Raw genomic sequence first — 17,227 nt, 5'->3', positions numbered from 1 at the left:
CTCATTAGTTATGTGATCTACCCATCTAATCTTCAGCATTCTTCTGTAGCACCACATTTCTAAAGCTTCTATTCTCTTCTTGTCCAAACTATTTATCGTCCATGTTTCACTTCCATACATGGCTACACTCCATACGAATACTTTCAGAAATGACTTCCTGACACTTAAATCAATACTGGATGTTAAGAAATTTCTCTTCTTCAGAAACGCTTTCCTTGCCATTGCCAGCCTACATTTTATATCCTCTCTACTTCGACCATCATCAGTTATTTTGCTCCACAAATAGCAAAACTCCTTTACTACTTTACGTGCCTCATTTCCTAATCTAATTCCCTCAGCATCACCCGACTTAATTAGACTACATTCCATTATCCTTGTTTTGCTTTTGTTGATGTTCATCTTATATCCTCCTTTCAAGACACTGTCCATTCCATTCAACTGCTCTTCCAAGTCTTTTGCTGTCTCTGACAGAATTACAATGTCATCGGCGAACCTCAAAGTTTTTATTTCTTCTCCATGAATTTTAATACCTACTCCGAATTTTTCTTTTGTTTCCTTTACTGCTTGCTCAATATACAGATTGAACAACATCGGGGAGAGGCTACAACCCTGTCTTACTCCCTTCCCAACCACTGCTTCCCTTTCATGTCCCTCGACTCTTATAACTGTTATCTGGTTTCTGTACAAATTGTAAATAGCCTTTCGCTCCCTGTATTTTACACCTGCCACCTTTAGAATTTGAAAGAGAGTATTCCAGTCAACATTGTCAAAAGCTTTCTCTAAGTCTACAAATGTTAGAAACGTAGGTTTGCCTTTCCTTAATCTTTCTTCTAAGATACGTCGTAAGGTCAGTATTGCCTCACGTGTTCCAGTGTTTCTACGGAATCCAAACTGATCTTCCCCGAGGTTGGCTTCTACTAGTTTTTCCATTCGTCTGTAAAGAATTCGTGTTAGTATTTTGCAGCTGTGACTTATTAAGCTGATAGTTCGGTAATTTTCACAACTGTCATCAGCTGCTTTCTTTGGGATTGGAATTATTATATTCTTCTTGAAGTCTGAGGGAATTTCGCCTGTCTCATATATCTTGCTCACCAGATGGTAGAGTTTTGTCAGGACTGGCTCTCCCACGGCCGTCAGTAGTTCCAATGGAATACTGTCTACTCCGGGGGCCTTGTTTCGACTCAGGTCTTTCAGTGCTCTGTCAAACTCTTCACGCAGTATCATATCTCCCATTTCATCTTCATCTACTTCCTCTTCCATTTCCATAATATTGTCCTCAAGTACATCGCCCTCGTATAGACCCTCTATATACTCCTTCCACCTTTCTGCTTTCCCTTCTTTGCTTAGAACTGGGTTTCCATCTGAGCTCTTGATATTCATACAAGTCGTTCTCTTATCTCCAAAGGTCTCTTTAATTTTCCTGTAGGCGGTATCTATCTTACCCCTAATGAGATAGGCCTCTACATCCTTACATTTGTCCTCTAGCCATCCCTGCTTAGCCATTTTGCACTTCCTGTCGATCTCATTTTTGAGACGTTTGTATTCCTTTTTGCCTGTTTCACTTACTGCATTTTTATATTTTCTCCTTTCATCAATTAAATTCAATATTTCTTCTGTTACCCAAGGATTTCTACTAGCCCTCGTCTTTTTACCTACTTGATCCTCTGCTGCCTTCACTACTTCATCCCTCAAAGCTACCCATTCTTCTTCTACTGTATTTCTTTCCCCCATTCCTGTCAATTGCTCCCTTATGCTCTCCCTGAATCTCTGTACAACCTCTGGTTCTTTTAGTTTATCCAGGTCCCATCTCCTTAAATTCCCACCTTTTTGCAGTTTCTTCAGTTTTAATCTACAGGTCATAACCAATAGATTGTGGTCAGAGTCCACATCTGCCCCTGGAAATGTCTTACAATTTAAAACCTGGTTCCTAAATCTCTATCTTACCATTATATAATCTATCTGATACCTTTTAGTATCTCCAGGGTTCTTCCATGTATACAACCTTCTTTCATGATTCTTAAAACAAGTGTTAGTTATGATTATGTTGTGCTCTGTGCAAAATTCGACCAGGCGGCTTCCTCTTTCATTTCTGTCCCCCAATCCATATTCACCTACTATGTTTCCTTCTCTCCCATTTCCTACACTCGAATTCCAGTCACCCATGACTATTAAATTTTCGTCTCCCTTCACAATCTGAATAATTTCTTTTATTTCATCATACATTTCTTCAATTTCTTCGTCATCTGCAGAGCTAGTTGGCATATAAACTTGTACTACTGTAGGAGGCGTGGGCTTCGTATCTATCTTGGCCACAATAATGCGTTCACTGTACTGTTTGTAGTAGCTTACCCGCATTCCTATTTTCCTATTCATTATTAAACCTACTCCTGCATTACCCCTATTTGATTTTGTGTTTATAACCCTGTAGTCACCTGACCAGAAGTCTTGTTCCTCCTGCCACCGAACTTCACTAATTCCCACTATATCTAACTTCAACCTATCCATTTCCCTTTTTAAATTTTCTAACCTACCTGCCCGATTAAGGGATCTGACATTCCACGCTCCGATGCGTAGAACGCCAGTTTTCTTTCTCCTGATAACGACATCCTCTTGAGTAGTCCCTGCCTGGCAATCCGAATGGGGGACTATTTTACCTCCGGAATATTTTACCCAAGAGGACGCCATCATGATGTAATCATACAGTAAAGCTGCATGCCCTCGGGAAAAATTACGGCTGTAGTTTCCCCTTGCTTTCAGCCGTTCGCAGTACCAGCACAGCAAGGCCGTTTTGGTTATTGTTACAAGGCCAGATCAGTCAATCATCCAGACTGTTGCCCTTGCAACTACTGAAAAGGCTGCTGCCCCTCTTCAGGAACCACACGTTTGTCTGGCCTCTCAACAGATATCCCTCCGTTGTGGTTGCACCTACGGTACGGCTATCTGTATCGCTGAGGCACGCAAGCCTCCCCACCAACGGCAAAGTCCATGGTTCATGGGGGGGGGAGTATTATATCAGTTAATAATTTTAGAATATCCTGCAGAGACCTTTTGAAAAACCTTGATAATTTGACAACTGCTTCACGATGCGTACGTTCATTGTTAGTCGTCTGTTGTGATGAATATTTCTGTTCTGCTACAATAACAAAATAGAGCAAAGCAGGAAGAAAAGGTAAAAACAAAATAACCTCTATCAGGACTTCAAGGGATTGTCATTTATATAGAAAGGAGTCAGACCCAAAGATTCACGTGTATTCCATAACCTGTTAGAGCACATAAAATTTGTGATGGGTTACGGTTGAGTTTAGGACCGAATTAAAGTATTTTCTGTTGGCAACTGCCTCCTCCCCACTGAAGAGTATCTTCACGGAAACTATCAACATTAAATGTTTTGTGTTATTTTGTAATTCGCGTTACATAATATTTCGTAATGTTATAGCATTTATGGCATTACAGTTAGATAGAACGTACATCCTTGTTTTCTTTCACCATCATAGAGACACCTCTGTAGGTGATCCACAGAATACAATTAACGTGGTGTAAAACTTGTAGCTTTGCTGTATGACGAATGTATTCTGATGCTTTCTGTTAGCTCGTATCCTTTACATACTTCGACCCGTCCACCCTCCACAGTTCTTTCTGAAGAACACCATTATGCAGTCTGCTTTCAATCAGTGCCCAATGTAGTTCTTTTTCCTATTCTTTTTTGTAGCTAGTAACTCCCTTTCATTATTTATCTTTTCATTTGGTTCACTCGTTCTTTTCTTTACGCTTCAGATTCCACGAATTTATGACTGCTACCCTTGTTTTAATTTTTTCACATCTCATCTCGCTGCCTTCGATTTATAATCACCGAATGACGTTTTCTTAAAAAATATTGAACTAGCAATAACCACAAACCACATTTTATTCGCGGCATTAGTATATACGACTTTTTTCTCGGTTTGGTTCCCCTTCATTATTATTTATAATACCATGTGATGGGAACATGACCCTAGAAATGTGCTGCAACTACAGATAGATTGAATAAGTTGTAACTGGTCGATTACGTCAGGTGTGCATGAAATTAAACACTCATAGTGCATCCATTACTGTGTGTATAAGGAGACTGTTATAATGCAGTTTTTCTATTAAGAGGAATGCCTTTCATCATCCTTTATCGATCCCAGCCCGCTGTACAATAAAAGACTCAAAAAAGGAAAGACGCACACAACAACTCGATGAAGCAAGAAAGCATTTTTCAGTTTGCATTAATTTCTAAATTTTACCCTCTGAAAATTACTTATCACCCTAAAGGTAAGTCTGTAAAAGAAATGGAAACGGAACTTAAGATTGATTAGGTGAACCCACGCATTGAAACGTTTTCTGTTAACTTACAAAATGCAAAATTTAGAGACCAATTACGTTCATTTTTTTGGAAACGGTATTAAGAGCCATGGGCTATGCAACACAACGGTTCTTAAAGTTTTGTCGGCGACTGCGATGGACTGCATAAGAACTCTGTCGCAAACTCCTGCACATTGCTCTTATTGGAAACACACATGAAACTGTATGGTCGAAGTGTCAGCAAAGAATATGTTCCTTACATCTCAGTCTTTAAACCTTAGAAGCAATGGATATTCATATCTGCAAATATAACAAAATTGGACACGTCATGATGTCAATCATTACATTACATAAAACTGCAACGAAAACAAAATTCAGAGTTCACAGTTACATTCCGGAGCATAGCCTATGTTTCGAGCATTTAAGTTTCTTCGGATGGTACGTAATATCAGACTAACTTTTGTTACTTCATGAAATGAATATATAAACTACGCAAGACATGCTTTATAAAATCAGTAACCTTCCTGACGGGCTGCAAATATCATTGACAGAGGGCATCATAGGTATGCTGTTCCACGGAACCAGCAGATCGTTCCGTTCCCTCAAAGCTTCGACATGCTTCAAGAAACTGATCCCTGTACAAATGGGGAAAAGCAGGAAACGTTGGGAAGAAATGTGGCCTTGGACTCACGCCGCCGGGTTTAAAGGCGTCAGTGCAACAGACCTTGACAGACAGAGCTATGTGGGATATAGGTTTGAGTATTCGGTATCGTCATTCAAATTAAGTCCTAACGAATCTTTAGCTTTGTAGTACAAAAAGCGACGGCGTAGCCAGCTAAAATCTTAGCTGAAACCCAACTGTAGAAGCTACTTGATTCATATCTTACGTATAGACTCTTGTAGCGTGCATATGGTTCTCAAACGAATTCGAAACATTCGGTAGGTTACACGAATAGATTTGCGGGAAGTTATAATTTGTTGTTGTATACCTGCCAACGGATATTTCTTACAACGATAATAAAGGATCTCGTAGTTTAATGATTCACAAACGACATATTACGTATGCGAGCATGTTCTAGTGTAACGCCACTAACCTTCTCTAGCTCAAATTCTCTGATACGGTGGATGCTTCCTCCAATTGCCTTCTTTGATAAGCTGCCCATGACCTGAAACAGGAGACACTGATATGTAGATTGAGTGACTGTGCAAAATAATATACTTACTATTGTTACCTAATAGCAGCTCTATTTACTCCTTATTGTATTATCCTATTTTTGTTATTTCTTTGCTCTTACGTACCTGTTGTCTAATGATATACAGTAAAGATAGTAAAATTAGGGATTACAGGGTACCTACAGACAGTCGTTCTTCCAGGTGTGCCATGTGTGAGAGTAATACAAATATTGTGTGTGTGTGGGGGGGGGGGGGGAGACTGATTTAAGTAAGTACTTTAAGGGGGGTAAGGACGTCAAACGGGCCGACTTGGATCAGGAGAGGCATCACAGGACATTTTAATTTCCAGTGTCTATACTTTTACAAATAAATTCATAAAAATTTGTCAGCATGACCAGGAAGGATTCAGGATTCACACTCATTGCAGTGGAAGTTCGAAAACATAGCAAAATAATTTTTTTTTATGTGTGAAATTTCATCATTTTTTCACTTACTAATGGCTGCATTTGTTGCTACAGGTACACTTTTCTTCATAAGTTAGCTTCTTCGATGATTTTTGCATAGTATACATACCTACCTACAGGTGTACGAAACTCTAGGGTTTATTTAATTTGTGAAAAAACGAAGGAGCTGTTGTATTTTAAACTTTATGTTTAGAAAAAACACAAATTTTTTAGTTAATTACCTCAATTTTTACCCCAGTTTTTAATAGATTCGGAAAATTCTAGAGTTCCATACACCTTTAAGTATGGTTTGTATGCTGTGGAAAATTCATCGAAGAATCTCTCTTACTTATGAAGAAAAGTGTACCTATAGCAACAAATGCTGCCATTAGTAAGTGAAAAAAATGATGAAATTTCATGTATAAAAAAAGTATTTCGTTATGTTTTATAACTTCCACTGCTAAGAGTGTGAATTCTGAATGCTTCCTGGTCATGCTGACAAAGTTTTAGAAATTTATTTGTAAAAGTATAGACAGTGGAAATTGAAATGTCCTGTGGTGCCTCTCCTGCTCCAAGTCGGCCCGTTTGACGTCCTACCCCCAATTTTTGACGGCGTACGGATTTAGTTACTGTAGGATTGGTTGGCCTCGCTACTGAATCTGCGCTGCGGTGTAGCCTGACTTGCAGGGGCGGCCGGAGCACTTCAACCAAGCGACACTTGGAGTGGGTACCGTACCGTCTGCTAAACACTTGGGACGTGGCGAGCTTGCTGAACAGGCAGAATTAGGGCAGTTAAGAGCTGCAGTTGGCAGTAGTAAAATTCAGAACAGTACAGAGGACTGAACTGTCGTCAAACATTCTAATTTAGCCACGAGGTTACATAGAAGCTGCATTCTGGTAGCTTTATTCTACACGTCTCCAGCAGCTTCACTGCTCTGAAGATCGCAGACAAAAGTATTCAAACAACTAAAAAGCTCACGGGCATTCGTACAAGACATGGAAAAATAGTAATAATTAGAGAGGGATGAAAACAGAAAGAAAGTATTTCTGGGAGTAGTTACAGGAGGGGATTTTCAAATTAGTATGCAGCTCAGAGGGTAGAGAGTATACGATAAGCAGTTTTTATAAGCCAAATACAAGTTTAGTGCTGTCATGTTTAATGTAGCCTCTATGGGGAAAGATCTTGGTAAAGATCATGCAGTCAGAATGAAATTTCACTCTGCTGCGGTGTGTGAGCTGGTACGAAACTTCCTGGCATATTGAACCTGCATGCCGGATCGTGATTCAGATCTTGGACCATTGTCCCTCGCGGGCAAGTGCCCACTGGCTGAGCTATCCCAGCACGACTCGCGACCCGACCTCACAGCTTTACTTCCTTCACTAGCTCATGAGAGCGGGTCGTGAGTCACGCTTGGATAGCTCAGTCGGTGGGAGCTTACCCGCGAGGGACAAACATCCCAGGTTCGAGTGTCGGTCTGACACACAGTTTTAATTTACCAGGAAGTTTCAAAAGCATGGTTCAAATGGCTCTAACCACTATGGGACTTAACATCTGAGGTCGTCAGTACCCTAGACTTAGAACTACTTCAACCTAACTAATCTAAGGACATCACACACATCCATATTGGTAAGAAGTTACTTGTACAACGAAATTCCATAAATACTCATTACAACTGGTACACCCTCTGTCAAATCCTTCTGACTTCCAATATTTTCACTAAGCATTTATGGGCAATTTTTTCGAAAGACAGAGGTGCGAAACAACTGTAGACACACTTGCAGCAACGAGTAGAGAAACAAAAAAAGGTAGCTTGTACAGCACAAAGGGTACAAGTGTTACTGCGGAAGTGTTATGAATAAGATCGACAAATGCGTACTGCATTCAACAGCTGTTTGAGTGCTGTGCTTCATTATTAGATTACAAAACATAGATAGGTTTCTGGCAGTGTAAAGGCACCCAACAAAAAAGATTTTCAAACTTCATGAAGCAATTAGGAATAAGACTTAGTAGAAATTGTCCTCGATGGTGAGTGTTCATCGGAGGTGAGGGTATTATCTGAAGTGCCCCAGGGAAGTGTGGTAGGTCTGCTGTTGTTTTCTATCTACTTAAATTATCTTTTGTGTAGGGTGGATAGCAATGTGCGGTTGTTTGCTGATCATGCTGTGGTGTACGGGAAGGTGTCGTCGTTGAGTGACTGTAGGAGGATACAAGATGACTTGGACAGGATTTGTGATTGGTGTAAAGAATGGCAGCTAACTCTAAATATAGATAAATATAAATTAACACAGATGAATAGGAAAAAGAATCCTGTAATGTTTGAATACTCCATTAGTAGTGTAGCACTTGACACATTCACGTCGATTAAATATTTGGGCGTAACATTGCACAGCGATGTGAAGTGGGACAAGCATGTAATGGCAGTTGTGGGGAAGGCGGATAGTCGTCTTCGGTTCATTTGTAGAATTTTGGGAAGATGTGGTTCATCTGTAAAGGAGACCGCTTATAAAACACTAATACGACCTATTCTCGAGTACTGTTCGAGCGTTTGGGATCCCTATCAGGTCGGATTGAGGGAGGACATAGAAGCAATTCAGAGGCGGGCTGCCAGATTTGTTACTGGTAGGTTTGATCATCACGCGAGTGTTACGGAAATGCTTCAGGAACTCGGGTGGGAGACTCTAGAGGAGAGGAGGCGTTCTTTTCGTCAATCGCTACTGAGTAAATTTAGAGAACCAGCATTTGAGGCTGACTGCAGCACAATTTTACTGCCGCCAACTTACATTTCGCGGAAAGACCATAAAGATAAGCTAAGAGAGATTAGGGCTCGTACAGAGGCATATAGGCAGTCATTTTTCCCTCGTTCTGTTTGGGAGTGAAACAGGGAGAGAAGATGCTAGTTGTGGTATGAGGTACCCTCCGCCACGCACCGTATAGTGAATTGCGGAATATGTATGTAGATGTAGAAATAACTGGAAAATAGCTTTTAAACTATAGATTGCAGCAATCAGTCATTCTTTTTAAATTTTTAAATTTAATAAGAAATTTTGTAATTTTTTATATTTAAGGTACGTAAAGTTGAGAACTCATATATCAATCAAACGAAGCAGATCAATGCAACTGTAAAAATTCTCGAGAAACTCGACTTCAAATGTTTCCGAGTGCCTTTAATAGCCCAAGCAAAGCCATTTTTTTCCCATGGGCTGCATGGCTCTATGGCAGAATGCTCACTTGCAATGTGCGGGGCCCAGGTTCGATTCCCAACTGTGGTAGATATTCAAAATAAGTTGCGTGATCTAAAAGTATTTCCGTAATGCGTAAAATACATCAAAATGAAAAAAATTGTAGCGTTTCTTTACTCTAACAACTCTTTTATAAAAGATCGGTAACTGAGAAATTATATTTGAAATTAAAACTGGATTTTTGTGTGCGAGATGTCATTACAAATAATGACTTGTATTTTTCATGAAAATGACAATAATATATGTATTAATTAACATACATTTGATGAATTTTCTATTTAAATGACGTAGCTATTCGAACTGACTGAAGGAAAAAAAAAAAGATCGAAACGAGAATGGAACCAGCGATCCAGCGAATAACATTCTCAAGCGCTACCGATTTTTTTTCTATCTTTATGTATTTTACTCTTCACGAAAATGCTCGTAGATCACGCACCTCTATTTAAAAATTTGCGTCGGCTAGGAATGAGACCGATACCCCCCTCGTTGCAGGCGAGCATTTATCACAAAGCCACGCCACCTGTCGAGAAATTGACCTTGCTTTCGGATATTTAAGACATCAGGAAAACTTCAAAGTCGATTTTCTCGAGAATTTCTGAAAGTCGATTCGAACTGCTGTAGAAGATGAATATTTGACTTCTGAAATTTGTGTACCATAAATACAAAAAATTTTAAAAAATCCGATTGCCGTCTGGCCTCCTTACAAGATTGAAAAAGTCTACAAGATGGTCTAGTGAGAAATTACGTAAAGCTGTGAACAGAATATCTTGCGGAAAAAATTTAAGGAACCTAGGGATACTTACACTTATTTGTCAGTACATAAACCGCTAATGGTATTTGTTGTTAATAAGAAGACTGAATAAAGACTGATCTGTGGAATTCACAATCACAATACGACAAATAAAAATATATACTATAATGACTGCGCATCCACGAGTAGGTTTTAGAATGGAATTTTATACTCTGTTGAAAAACTCTGTATCAGATTGCCAGTACATCAAGCAGGAAACAAAAATCCCAAGGTATTCAAAAGCAAAGAAAAAGAATACTTCATTAGCCACTCTTCTGCAGTTTGTCATAAATATTAGACTATGTCTGTACGAAAGAGATCTTGACTTTGCAAGTTTATAGGAATCGGCTGAATCGTATAAGAGGAGGAACAGTGAATTAATAATAAGCACAACGACGTAGTTTCTATTTTCGATCGCCATAGAGAAGCTAAAATAACAGTTGTAGGAATATGTTGAAGCAAAGCCAGTACTTTCCTACCGCTCCCCACTACATAAATTCCCGCTCTGCATTCCTATTGCTCACCTGCAGGAAGCAAACACAGCCAATGAAATTTGGTGCAATGTACCATACTTAGTAAATTTTGTTCAGTAACCAGTACTCATTAATTAAATTCGAGAGAGTTCATTTTATAAGCCACATGCATAAAAATTTTGTTACGTTTTGGTTACTAATTTGGATATGACTAGCATTAAATCGATGTTCCTGAATTAAAAACAGCTGCGAATTTGAAAATTTGAGGTAGAATGTAATTTTAAAACTTATGCACGCCTATAAATGCCATTTGAACATACCTATATAGCAACAGTATTCAAAAATTTGTGCCGCGCGGGGTAGCCGTGTGGTCTGTGGCGTCCTGCACGGTTCGCACGGCTCCTCCCGTCAGGGGTTCGAGTCCTCTCTCGGGCATGTGTGTGTGTGTGTGTGTGTGTGTGTGTGTGTGTGTGTGTGTGTGTGTGTGTGTGTGTGTTGTCCGTAGCGTATTAGTTTAAGTTAGATTAAGTAGTTTGCAAGCTTAGGGACCGATGACCTCAGCAGTTTGGTCGCATAAGATCTTATCACAAATTTCCATTTTTTTCCAAAATTTCGTAACTTTACCTTGTTCAATTGCCAGCAATCGCTATTTGCTGATAACTGTTTCGGCTTGCGGTATAATCGCCAGCCAGGGCCACTTAGTCAAATACAGCAGTATTTTAAATGATTTTCAGAAGGGACCTCGTGCACGGATAAATTCGTTTGTAAATTATTTAGGGTGTAGACATGAATAGCAGTCAATGAGATTTCCTCAACTTTAATAGAAGAGGGTATCTAAACAGAAAAAAATCTCATGATTGGCGAAGACCTAATTAAAATGTTATATCAGATTTAAACGAATTAATAGAGAATGTTTTCTCGTTTTTTTACATCTAGTAGATCATCTTGATTTCACTAAGTGGCACTGGCTGGCGATTATAATGCAAGCCGAAACAGTTTTCAGCAAATAGCGATTGTTGGCAATTGAATTTTCGACTGAGGGATTTTATGTGTTGGAAAACATATTTCTAAGGAGAAGATTCGTGCAAATTGACGAGGCGTCTCCTTCGTATATCTTCTGCCTTAATTATGGTATATATTCTATCTTGTGTTGGCTTCTTCAATGGATGGAGGTAATTATATACTTTGCTTTAAAGGAGCGAAGCAGAAATAATAGTAGAAATTGAAGATGTACGAATGGAATATGTTTCTTTACACGGCCCTACAGACAACTGTTAAAAAAGAGAAAATAGAAGCTTTTTAAAGAATCAGAAGACGAAAAAGTACTTAGGACAAGTCGGTCATATGTAGATGGTATTTTTTGGGAAGCCTAATAGAAAAAACGTACTGTAAGATGTAAAACAGCTCGATTAATGTTCATTGATCTAGAAAAGACATACGATACGGTGCCATTAATAAAGTGCTGGCTGAGCATGAATAGTGGTGTCTTAATACATTACACAAACGCAGTTAGAGCCTTATAAGATCCGCACAGAAAGCAGCAGAGTCTCCCAAAAACTCATAGTAGATGGGAACTGCCACATACAAAAAGCTGTATTACAAGGAAAGTAAGTCTTGCATGAAAACAAGACACATGCAACAAAACATTGTTTGCAGCTTTCAAGAGCTAACGAAGACATATATATATTTAAAGTATAGTAATCAGACTTCTTCACATATCCAAACACACACACACATTGTAGCACATAAGTTCTTCCCCAAAAGACTCACTACTACAGTTCTCACAAAAACATACAAATTAGCGCCGCACTGAACAAAGAGACGAACAAGTGAGCGCCTCCGTATGAGTGTGGAGACGCAAGTGTTTGCTCAAATAGCATTTTGCGAAAAATTCTTGTGAAGAAAAAATATGAGAGTGAAGTACAAGAAAAAGTGTGGCATACAGTGCACGGAATACCAGTTGAAAGAGGTATCTACTAAAGACACGCAACTGGACAGAAAACGTAAGTACAGTGACATACACAACCACTAATCACGAAAAAGTGTTTCCAAAATAAGCAAATTTCTTCATGATTACTTTGGAGGTGACATGCCGTCAAACGCTGAAAAGGCACAAAAAACCGACCTGCAAAAAAGTAGTTCTCATAGACGGCGTAATTGCAGGTGAGAAAGCGAAAAAAAAATCAAAGATGTGTATGTTAAAGTTTTTAGGCCTAAAATAGAAAAACAACCGTGAAAATTGTATGGCATTTTATAGTAATAAATCGATACCCACAAAAGATAACAGATAAGTGTCGAAACATGGCTGGATAAATAAGAAAGAAATATACTGCGTTTTGCGTAAGATGGAGTTTAAAAAAAAAGCTCGCAAAAGATTGAAAAAAAGTCAGCAGAAGCTTCCAACCCAAGCACGATGATTCTGCTCTCAATCCTTTTGCAGTGATACAAATAAACCTAAAAACATTGTACATAAAACAGTACGACAAAGCATATGCATACATCACTCAGAAGTCTGGAAACAATGAAGACAGAAAAATATCAACTTCCATTCGTGCCAGTGTGTTACTGGAGTCGAAATGGTAGATTCTCAAGATGATACCACATCAGGCACGAAGAAATCACGAAAAAATATTGAGGTGGACGAGAACTTCATGAAATGTATTGAATGGTCTTATAATGGCACAACCATTTGGACGAATGGACAAAAACAGATGACAAAGGAAGCTGTGGAGATGGATTGCAGAGGGAGAAAAAAGAAAGAAGGTCGACGGCCGTGGAGGTGGATGACAAACGACAAGGAGGCATTGAAAGTTTCGCTGTGATTTCGTTCTGGACTCTGAACTGTGCAAGTGCATCGCGGGAGAGATGTCTATCGCAGTGGATATAATTTGTGAACAATAAAAAATTCGTAATTGGCTCAGTGTGCCAAGGCAGAATAATTTGTCTGATACACTGCACCATCCAGATGAACCGCGTGGCAAGTGAATATAATTTCCTCAATGGTAACGCCGATGTACACAAAGATAAAAAAAAAAGACGCACTACGGAGGAATTACCGAAATGGGACGGAAATCGGTAGATATGACATGTATATGCAGACAAACAAATTGTGACAGTTTCAGAAAAATTCGATGGTTTACTCAAGAGAAAGATCTTCACAAATTGAGGTAAGCAATAATGCGTCGGTTCATCTCTGGCCCTTATGCAAGCCGTTATTCAGCTTGGCATTGATTGACAGATTTTGATATCCTCCTGAGGGATATCGTGCCATATTCTGTCCAACTGGCGCGTTACATCGTCAAACTCTCTGCCCATAATGCTACAAACATTCTCAATTGAGGCGACATCCGGCGACCTTGCTGGCCAAGGTAGGATTTGGCAAGCACGAAGATAAACTGTAGAAACTGTCGCCGTGTGCGGGCGGGCGTTGTCTTGCTGAAATGTAAGCCTCGGATGGCTTGCCATGAAGGACGACAAAAAGTCTTAGTGTATATTTTTAACATAACTTATTTAGTGCAACTGCTTGTATAATAATTAAAGCGTTAACTTCTATCTGGGAAGTACTTGCTTTACAGCACAAAAAATATCTGCCGAGAGTAAGTAAACAGAGCTAATTGAAATTGACGACCCTGATTACGTAATTAGTAGCATCAGTAGATACGTTTCCTTTTCAAACCTGTAGTGTGACAAGGGTTTCTGCATACGTAACAGAGCACCAATTAACGACGGTATTCATAAAGTTTTAATTATCACCTTGAAATACGCGAGCTGTGACCATGAAACCGCCTGATGGTGTTTGTTCTCCATATATTCACTCTTCAATGAGAAACATTTTTCCCAGCAACGATGACTTGGCGGCTACATACGTTGTAAAATTCTGCATTTTGGCTATCCAGGACAGGTTCCACCTCGAAAATCACCTCGTCGTCACTCTCATTCGAGGAACGAGGAAGAAGTTACTGGGTGGCATGTCAGCAAAATAACCGTGGGATCCGGGGGGATAAGGCAAAATATGGCAGCCATAGATGCACACCTGTGTCCTGAGTGAAATCAGCTGGGGCGCTGACGTTGTGCCAAAGCACCTTCTGGACAGCTTCCCGCGAAACGTCGTCTTGACAGCCTCCCGGTAACTTGTCAGGCAGTTTCGGTAGCTCGCTCTTGTGACTTGCATCCACATCTACATCTACAGCTACACGGATGCACTGCAAATCATATTTAAGTGCCTGTTCACCGAGCCACCTTCACAGTTCTCTATTATTCCAATCTCGTACAGCGCGCGGAAAGAACGAACACCTGCATCTTTCCGTACTAGCTCTGATTTCCATTATTTTATCGTGGTGATCATTTCTCCCTATTTAGGTCGGTGTAAACAAAATAATTTCGCATTCGGAAGAAAAAATTGGTGATTGGAATTTCGTGAGAAGGTTCCGTCGTAACGAAAAACGCCTTCTTTTTAAATATACCCAATCCAAATCCTGTATTATTTCTGTGACACCCTCTCTCATATTTCGCGATAATACAAAACGTGCTGCCCTTCTTTGAACTTTTTCGATGTACTCTGTCAGTCCTCTCTGGGAAGGATCCCACACAGCCTGGCAGTATTCTTATAGAGGACGAATAAGCGTAGATCTGTTACGTTTTCTAAGTGTCCTGCCAATAAAATGCAGTCTTTGGTTAGCCTTTTCCACAACGTTTTCTATGTGTTCCTTCCAATTTGAATTGTTCATAATTGTAATTACTAGGTATTTAGGCCATTATATTTGTCTTATTTATCGTGTAACCGAAGTTTAACGAATTCCTTTTAGCACTCATGTGGATGACTACACTTTTCGTTATTTAGGTTCAACTGCTAATTTTCGCGGCATTTAGATATCTTTCCTAAATCGTTTTGCAATTTGTTTTAATCTTCTGATGACTTTATTAGTGGATGAACGATAGCGTCATCTGCAAACAACCTAAGACGATTGCTCAGATTGTCCCCCAAATCGTTTATATAGATAAGGAACAGCAAAGGGCCTATAACATTACCTTGGGGAACTCCAGAAATCACTTCTGTTGTACTCTATGACTTTCCGTCAACTACTACGAACTGTGACCCCTCTGACAGAAAGTCACAAATCCAGTCACATAACTGAGACGATATTCCATAAGCTCGCAATTTTACCACGAGCCGCTTGCGTGGTACAGTGCCAAAAGCCTTCCGGAAAACCAGAAATACGGAATCGATCTGAAATCCCTTACGAACATACAGGGATTGGACAAAAATATAGAAACAAGGCGAGAAATGCCTGTTTGAATAGAAACTCAGATGCTAGCTGGTGGTTGCGCTGCTGTGTTTTACCTCAAACGGCAGCTGTAAAATGTCCTCAGTATGTTATAAGTGCCAGTCGTGCTGAGAAAAACACACAGGGAAAGGAGAGAAACATCATCGTTAAGTCATAACGCGGACGAAAGTATCTGTGGAGTCATTGGGATGGACGGTCATTGAAGAGGATTATGACGACAGCTACAAAAACCACTGTAGACTTGCATGCTGCACTCGTGAACCATGTCAGCATCAAAACAACGAGAAGGGAGCTCGGTGAGCGGGAAACTGCAAAGCAGGCTGGAATGCCAAAACAGTCACGAGTGACGCAAATACCCTTAACAGGAAAACGTGGCGCCGAATCCTTATAACCTAGCTTATGGCAGTGGAAGAATGTCATTTGGTCGAATGGTCTTGTTTCACACTATTCCCAACTTTAGATAGGGTTTACGTTTGGTGTGCTCCATCCCAAGCTTACGATGCAAACAGCTTGCTTCCAAGATCGATAGATGGCGGAGGGTTTTGTGATGACTTGGACTGTCAAATATTCCATGGGCCCCATGGTTACTTTACAAGTTGGCACTACTGCCAAGGTTTAGGTGACTGTTTCGGCTCATCAGATCCATCCCACAGTACAATGGTGATGCTATGTCTCAGGACCACAGAGCCCGTTTCCACAGCTCGCGTTGTCCAGGACTATTTTTGTGAGGACGAGGACAAAACGTCGCATCTCCGCTGGCCACTGCTGTCACCTGATCTCAGTATTATTCAGCCTCTCTGGTCAACTTTAGAGAGAAGGTTGAGTGATCGCTGTCCATCTCCATCATCTTTACCTGAACTTGTCACTATCTTGCAGGAAAAATGGTATAAGATTCTCTCTAAAACCGTACAGGACCCGTATTTATCCATTCCAAGACGATTGTTCTGAATGGCAATGGTTTCCCTGCACCGTAGCAGGCATCTTAATATGTTGTGTTTCTTGTGTTTCCAAATTTTTGTTCACCCCCTGTATCTACACGATGCAGTGACGTCAACTCTGGCAGTGGAGGGTATATAAAGCGTGTCTGGAGGACGCAGAAAATAGTGCACTCTTAATCGTAATGCAGATCAGAGCTCTTTAACTGGCGTCCAAAAGAGCGTGATAGTTGGCTTTTGGTCCAAGGGTGGAAGCATTTCCAAAACGGTATGTTTGTAAGCCGGCCGGTGTGGCCGAGTGGTTCTAGGCGCTTCAGTCTGGAACAGCACGACCGGTACGGTTGCAGGTTCGAATCCTGCCTCGGGCATGGATGTGTGTGATGTCCTTAGGTTAGTTAGGTTTAAGTAGTTCTAAGTTATAGGGGACTGATGACCTCAGATGTTAAGTCCCATAGCGCTCAGAGCCATTTTATGTTTGTAAGCTGTTCGCGTTCTGCTGTGCTTAAAGTACACTGTGCATGGCAAACTGACTTATCCAAAACCGCCACTGTGGCAATTAGGGGTG

At 40.2% G+C, this 17,227-nt stretch overlaps 1 protein-coding gene across 1 annotated transcript in view; it reads right to left on the bottom strand.

Moving 5' to 3' along the window:
* LOC124787860 (serine/threonine-protein kinase meng-po) overlaps positions 1-17,227 on the bottom strand; it is a 324,368-nt gene that overhangs the window by 215,747 nt on the left and 91,394 nt on the right. Inside the window, exon 3 of the mRNA XM_047254823.1 lies at positions 5,418-5,489. Coding sequence (XP_047110779.1) covers positions 5,418-5,486 — 69 coding nt within the window. The 5' untranslated portion in view covers positions 5,487-5,489. The remainder of the gene's footprint in view (positions 1-5,417; positions 5,490-17,227) is intronic.

Source organism: Schistocerca piceifrons, chromosome 3 (assembly GCF_021461385.2).
Source record: "Schistocerca piceifrons isolate TAMUIC-IGC-003096 chromosome 3, iqSchPice1.1, whole genome shotgun sequence".
Lineage (NCBI taxonomy): Eukaryota > Metazoa > Arthropoda > Insecta > Orthoptera > Acrididae > Schistocerca > Schistocerca piceifrons.
This window is presented reverse-complemented; position numbering and strand designations above follow the sequence as displayed.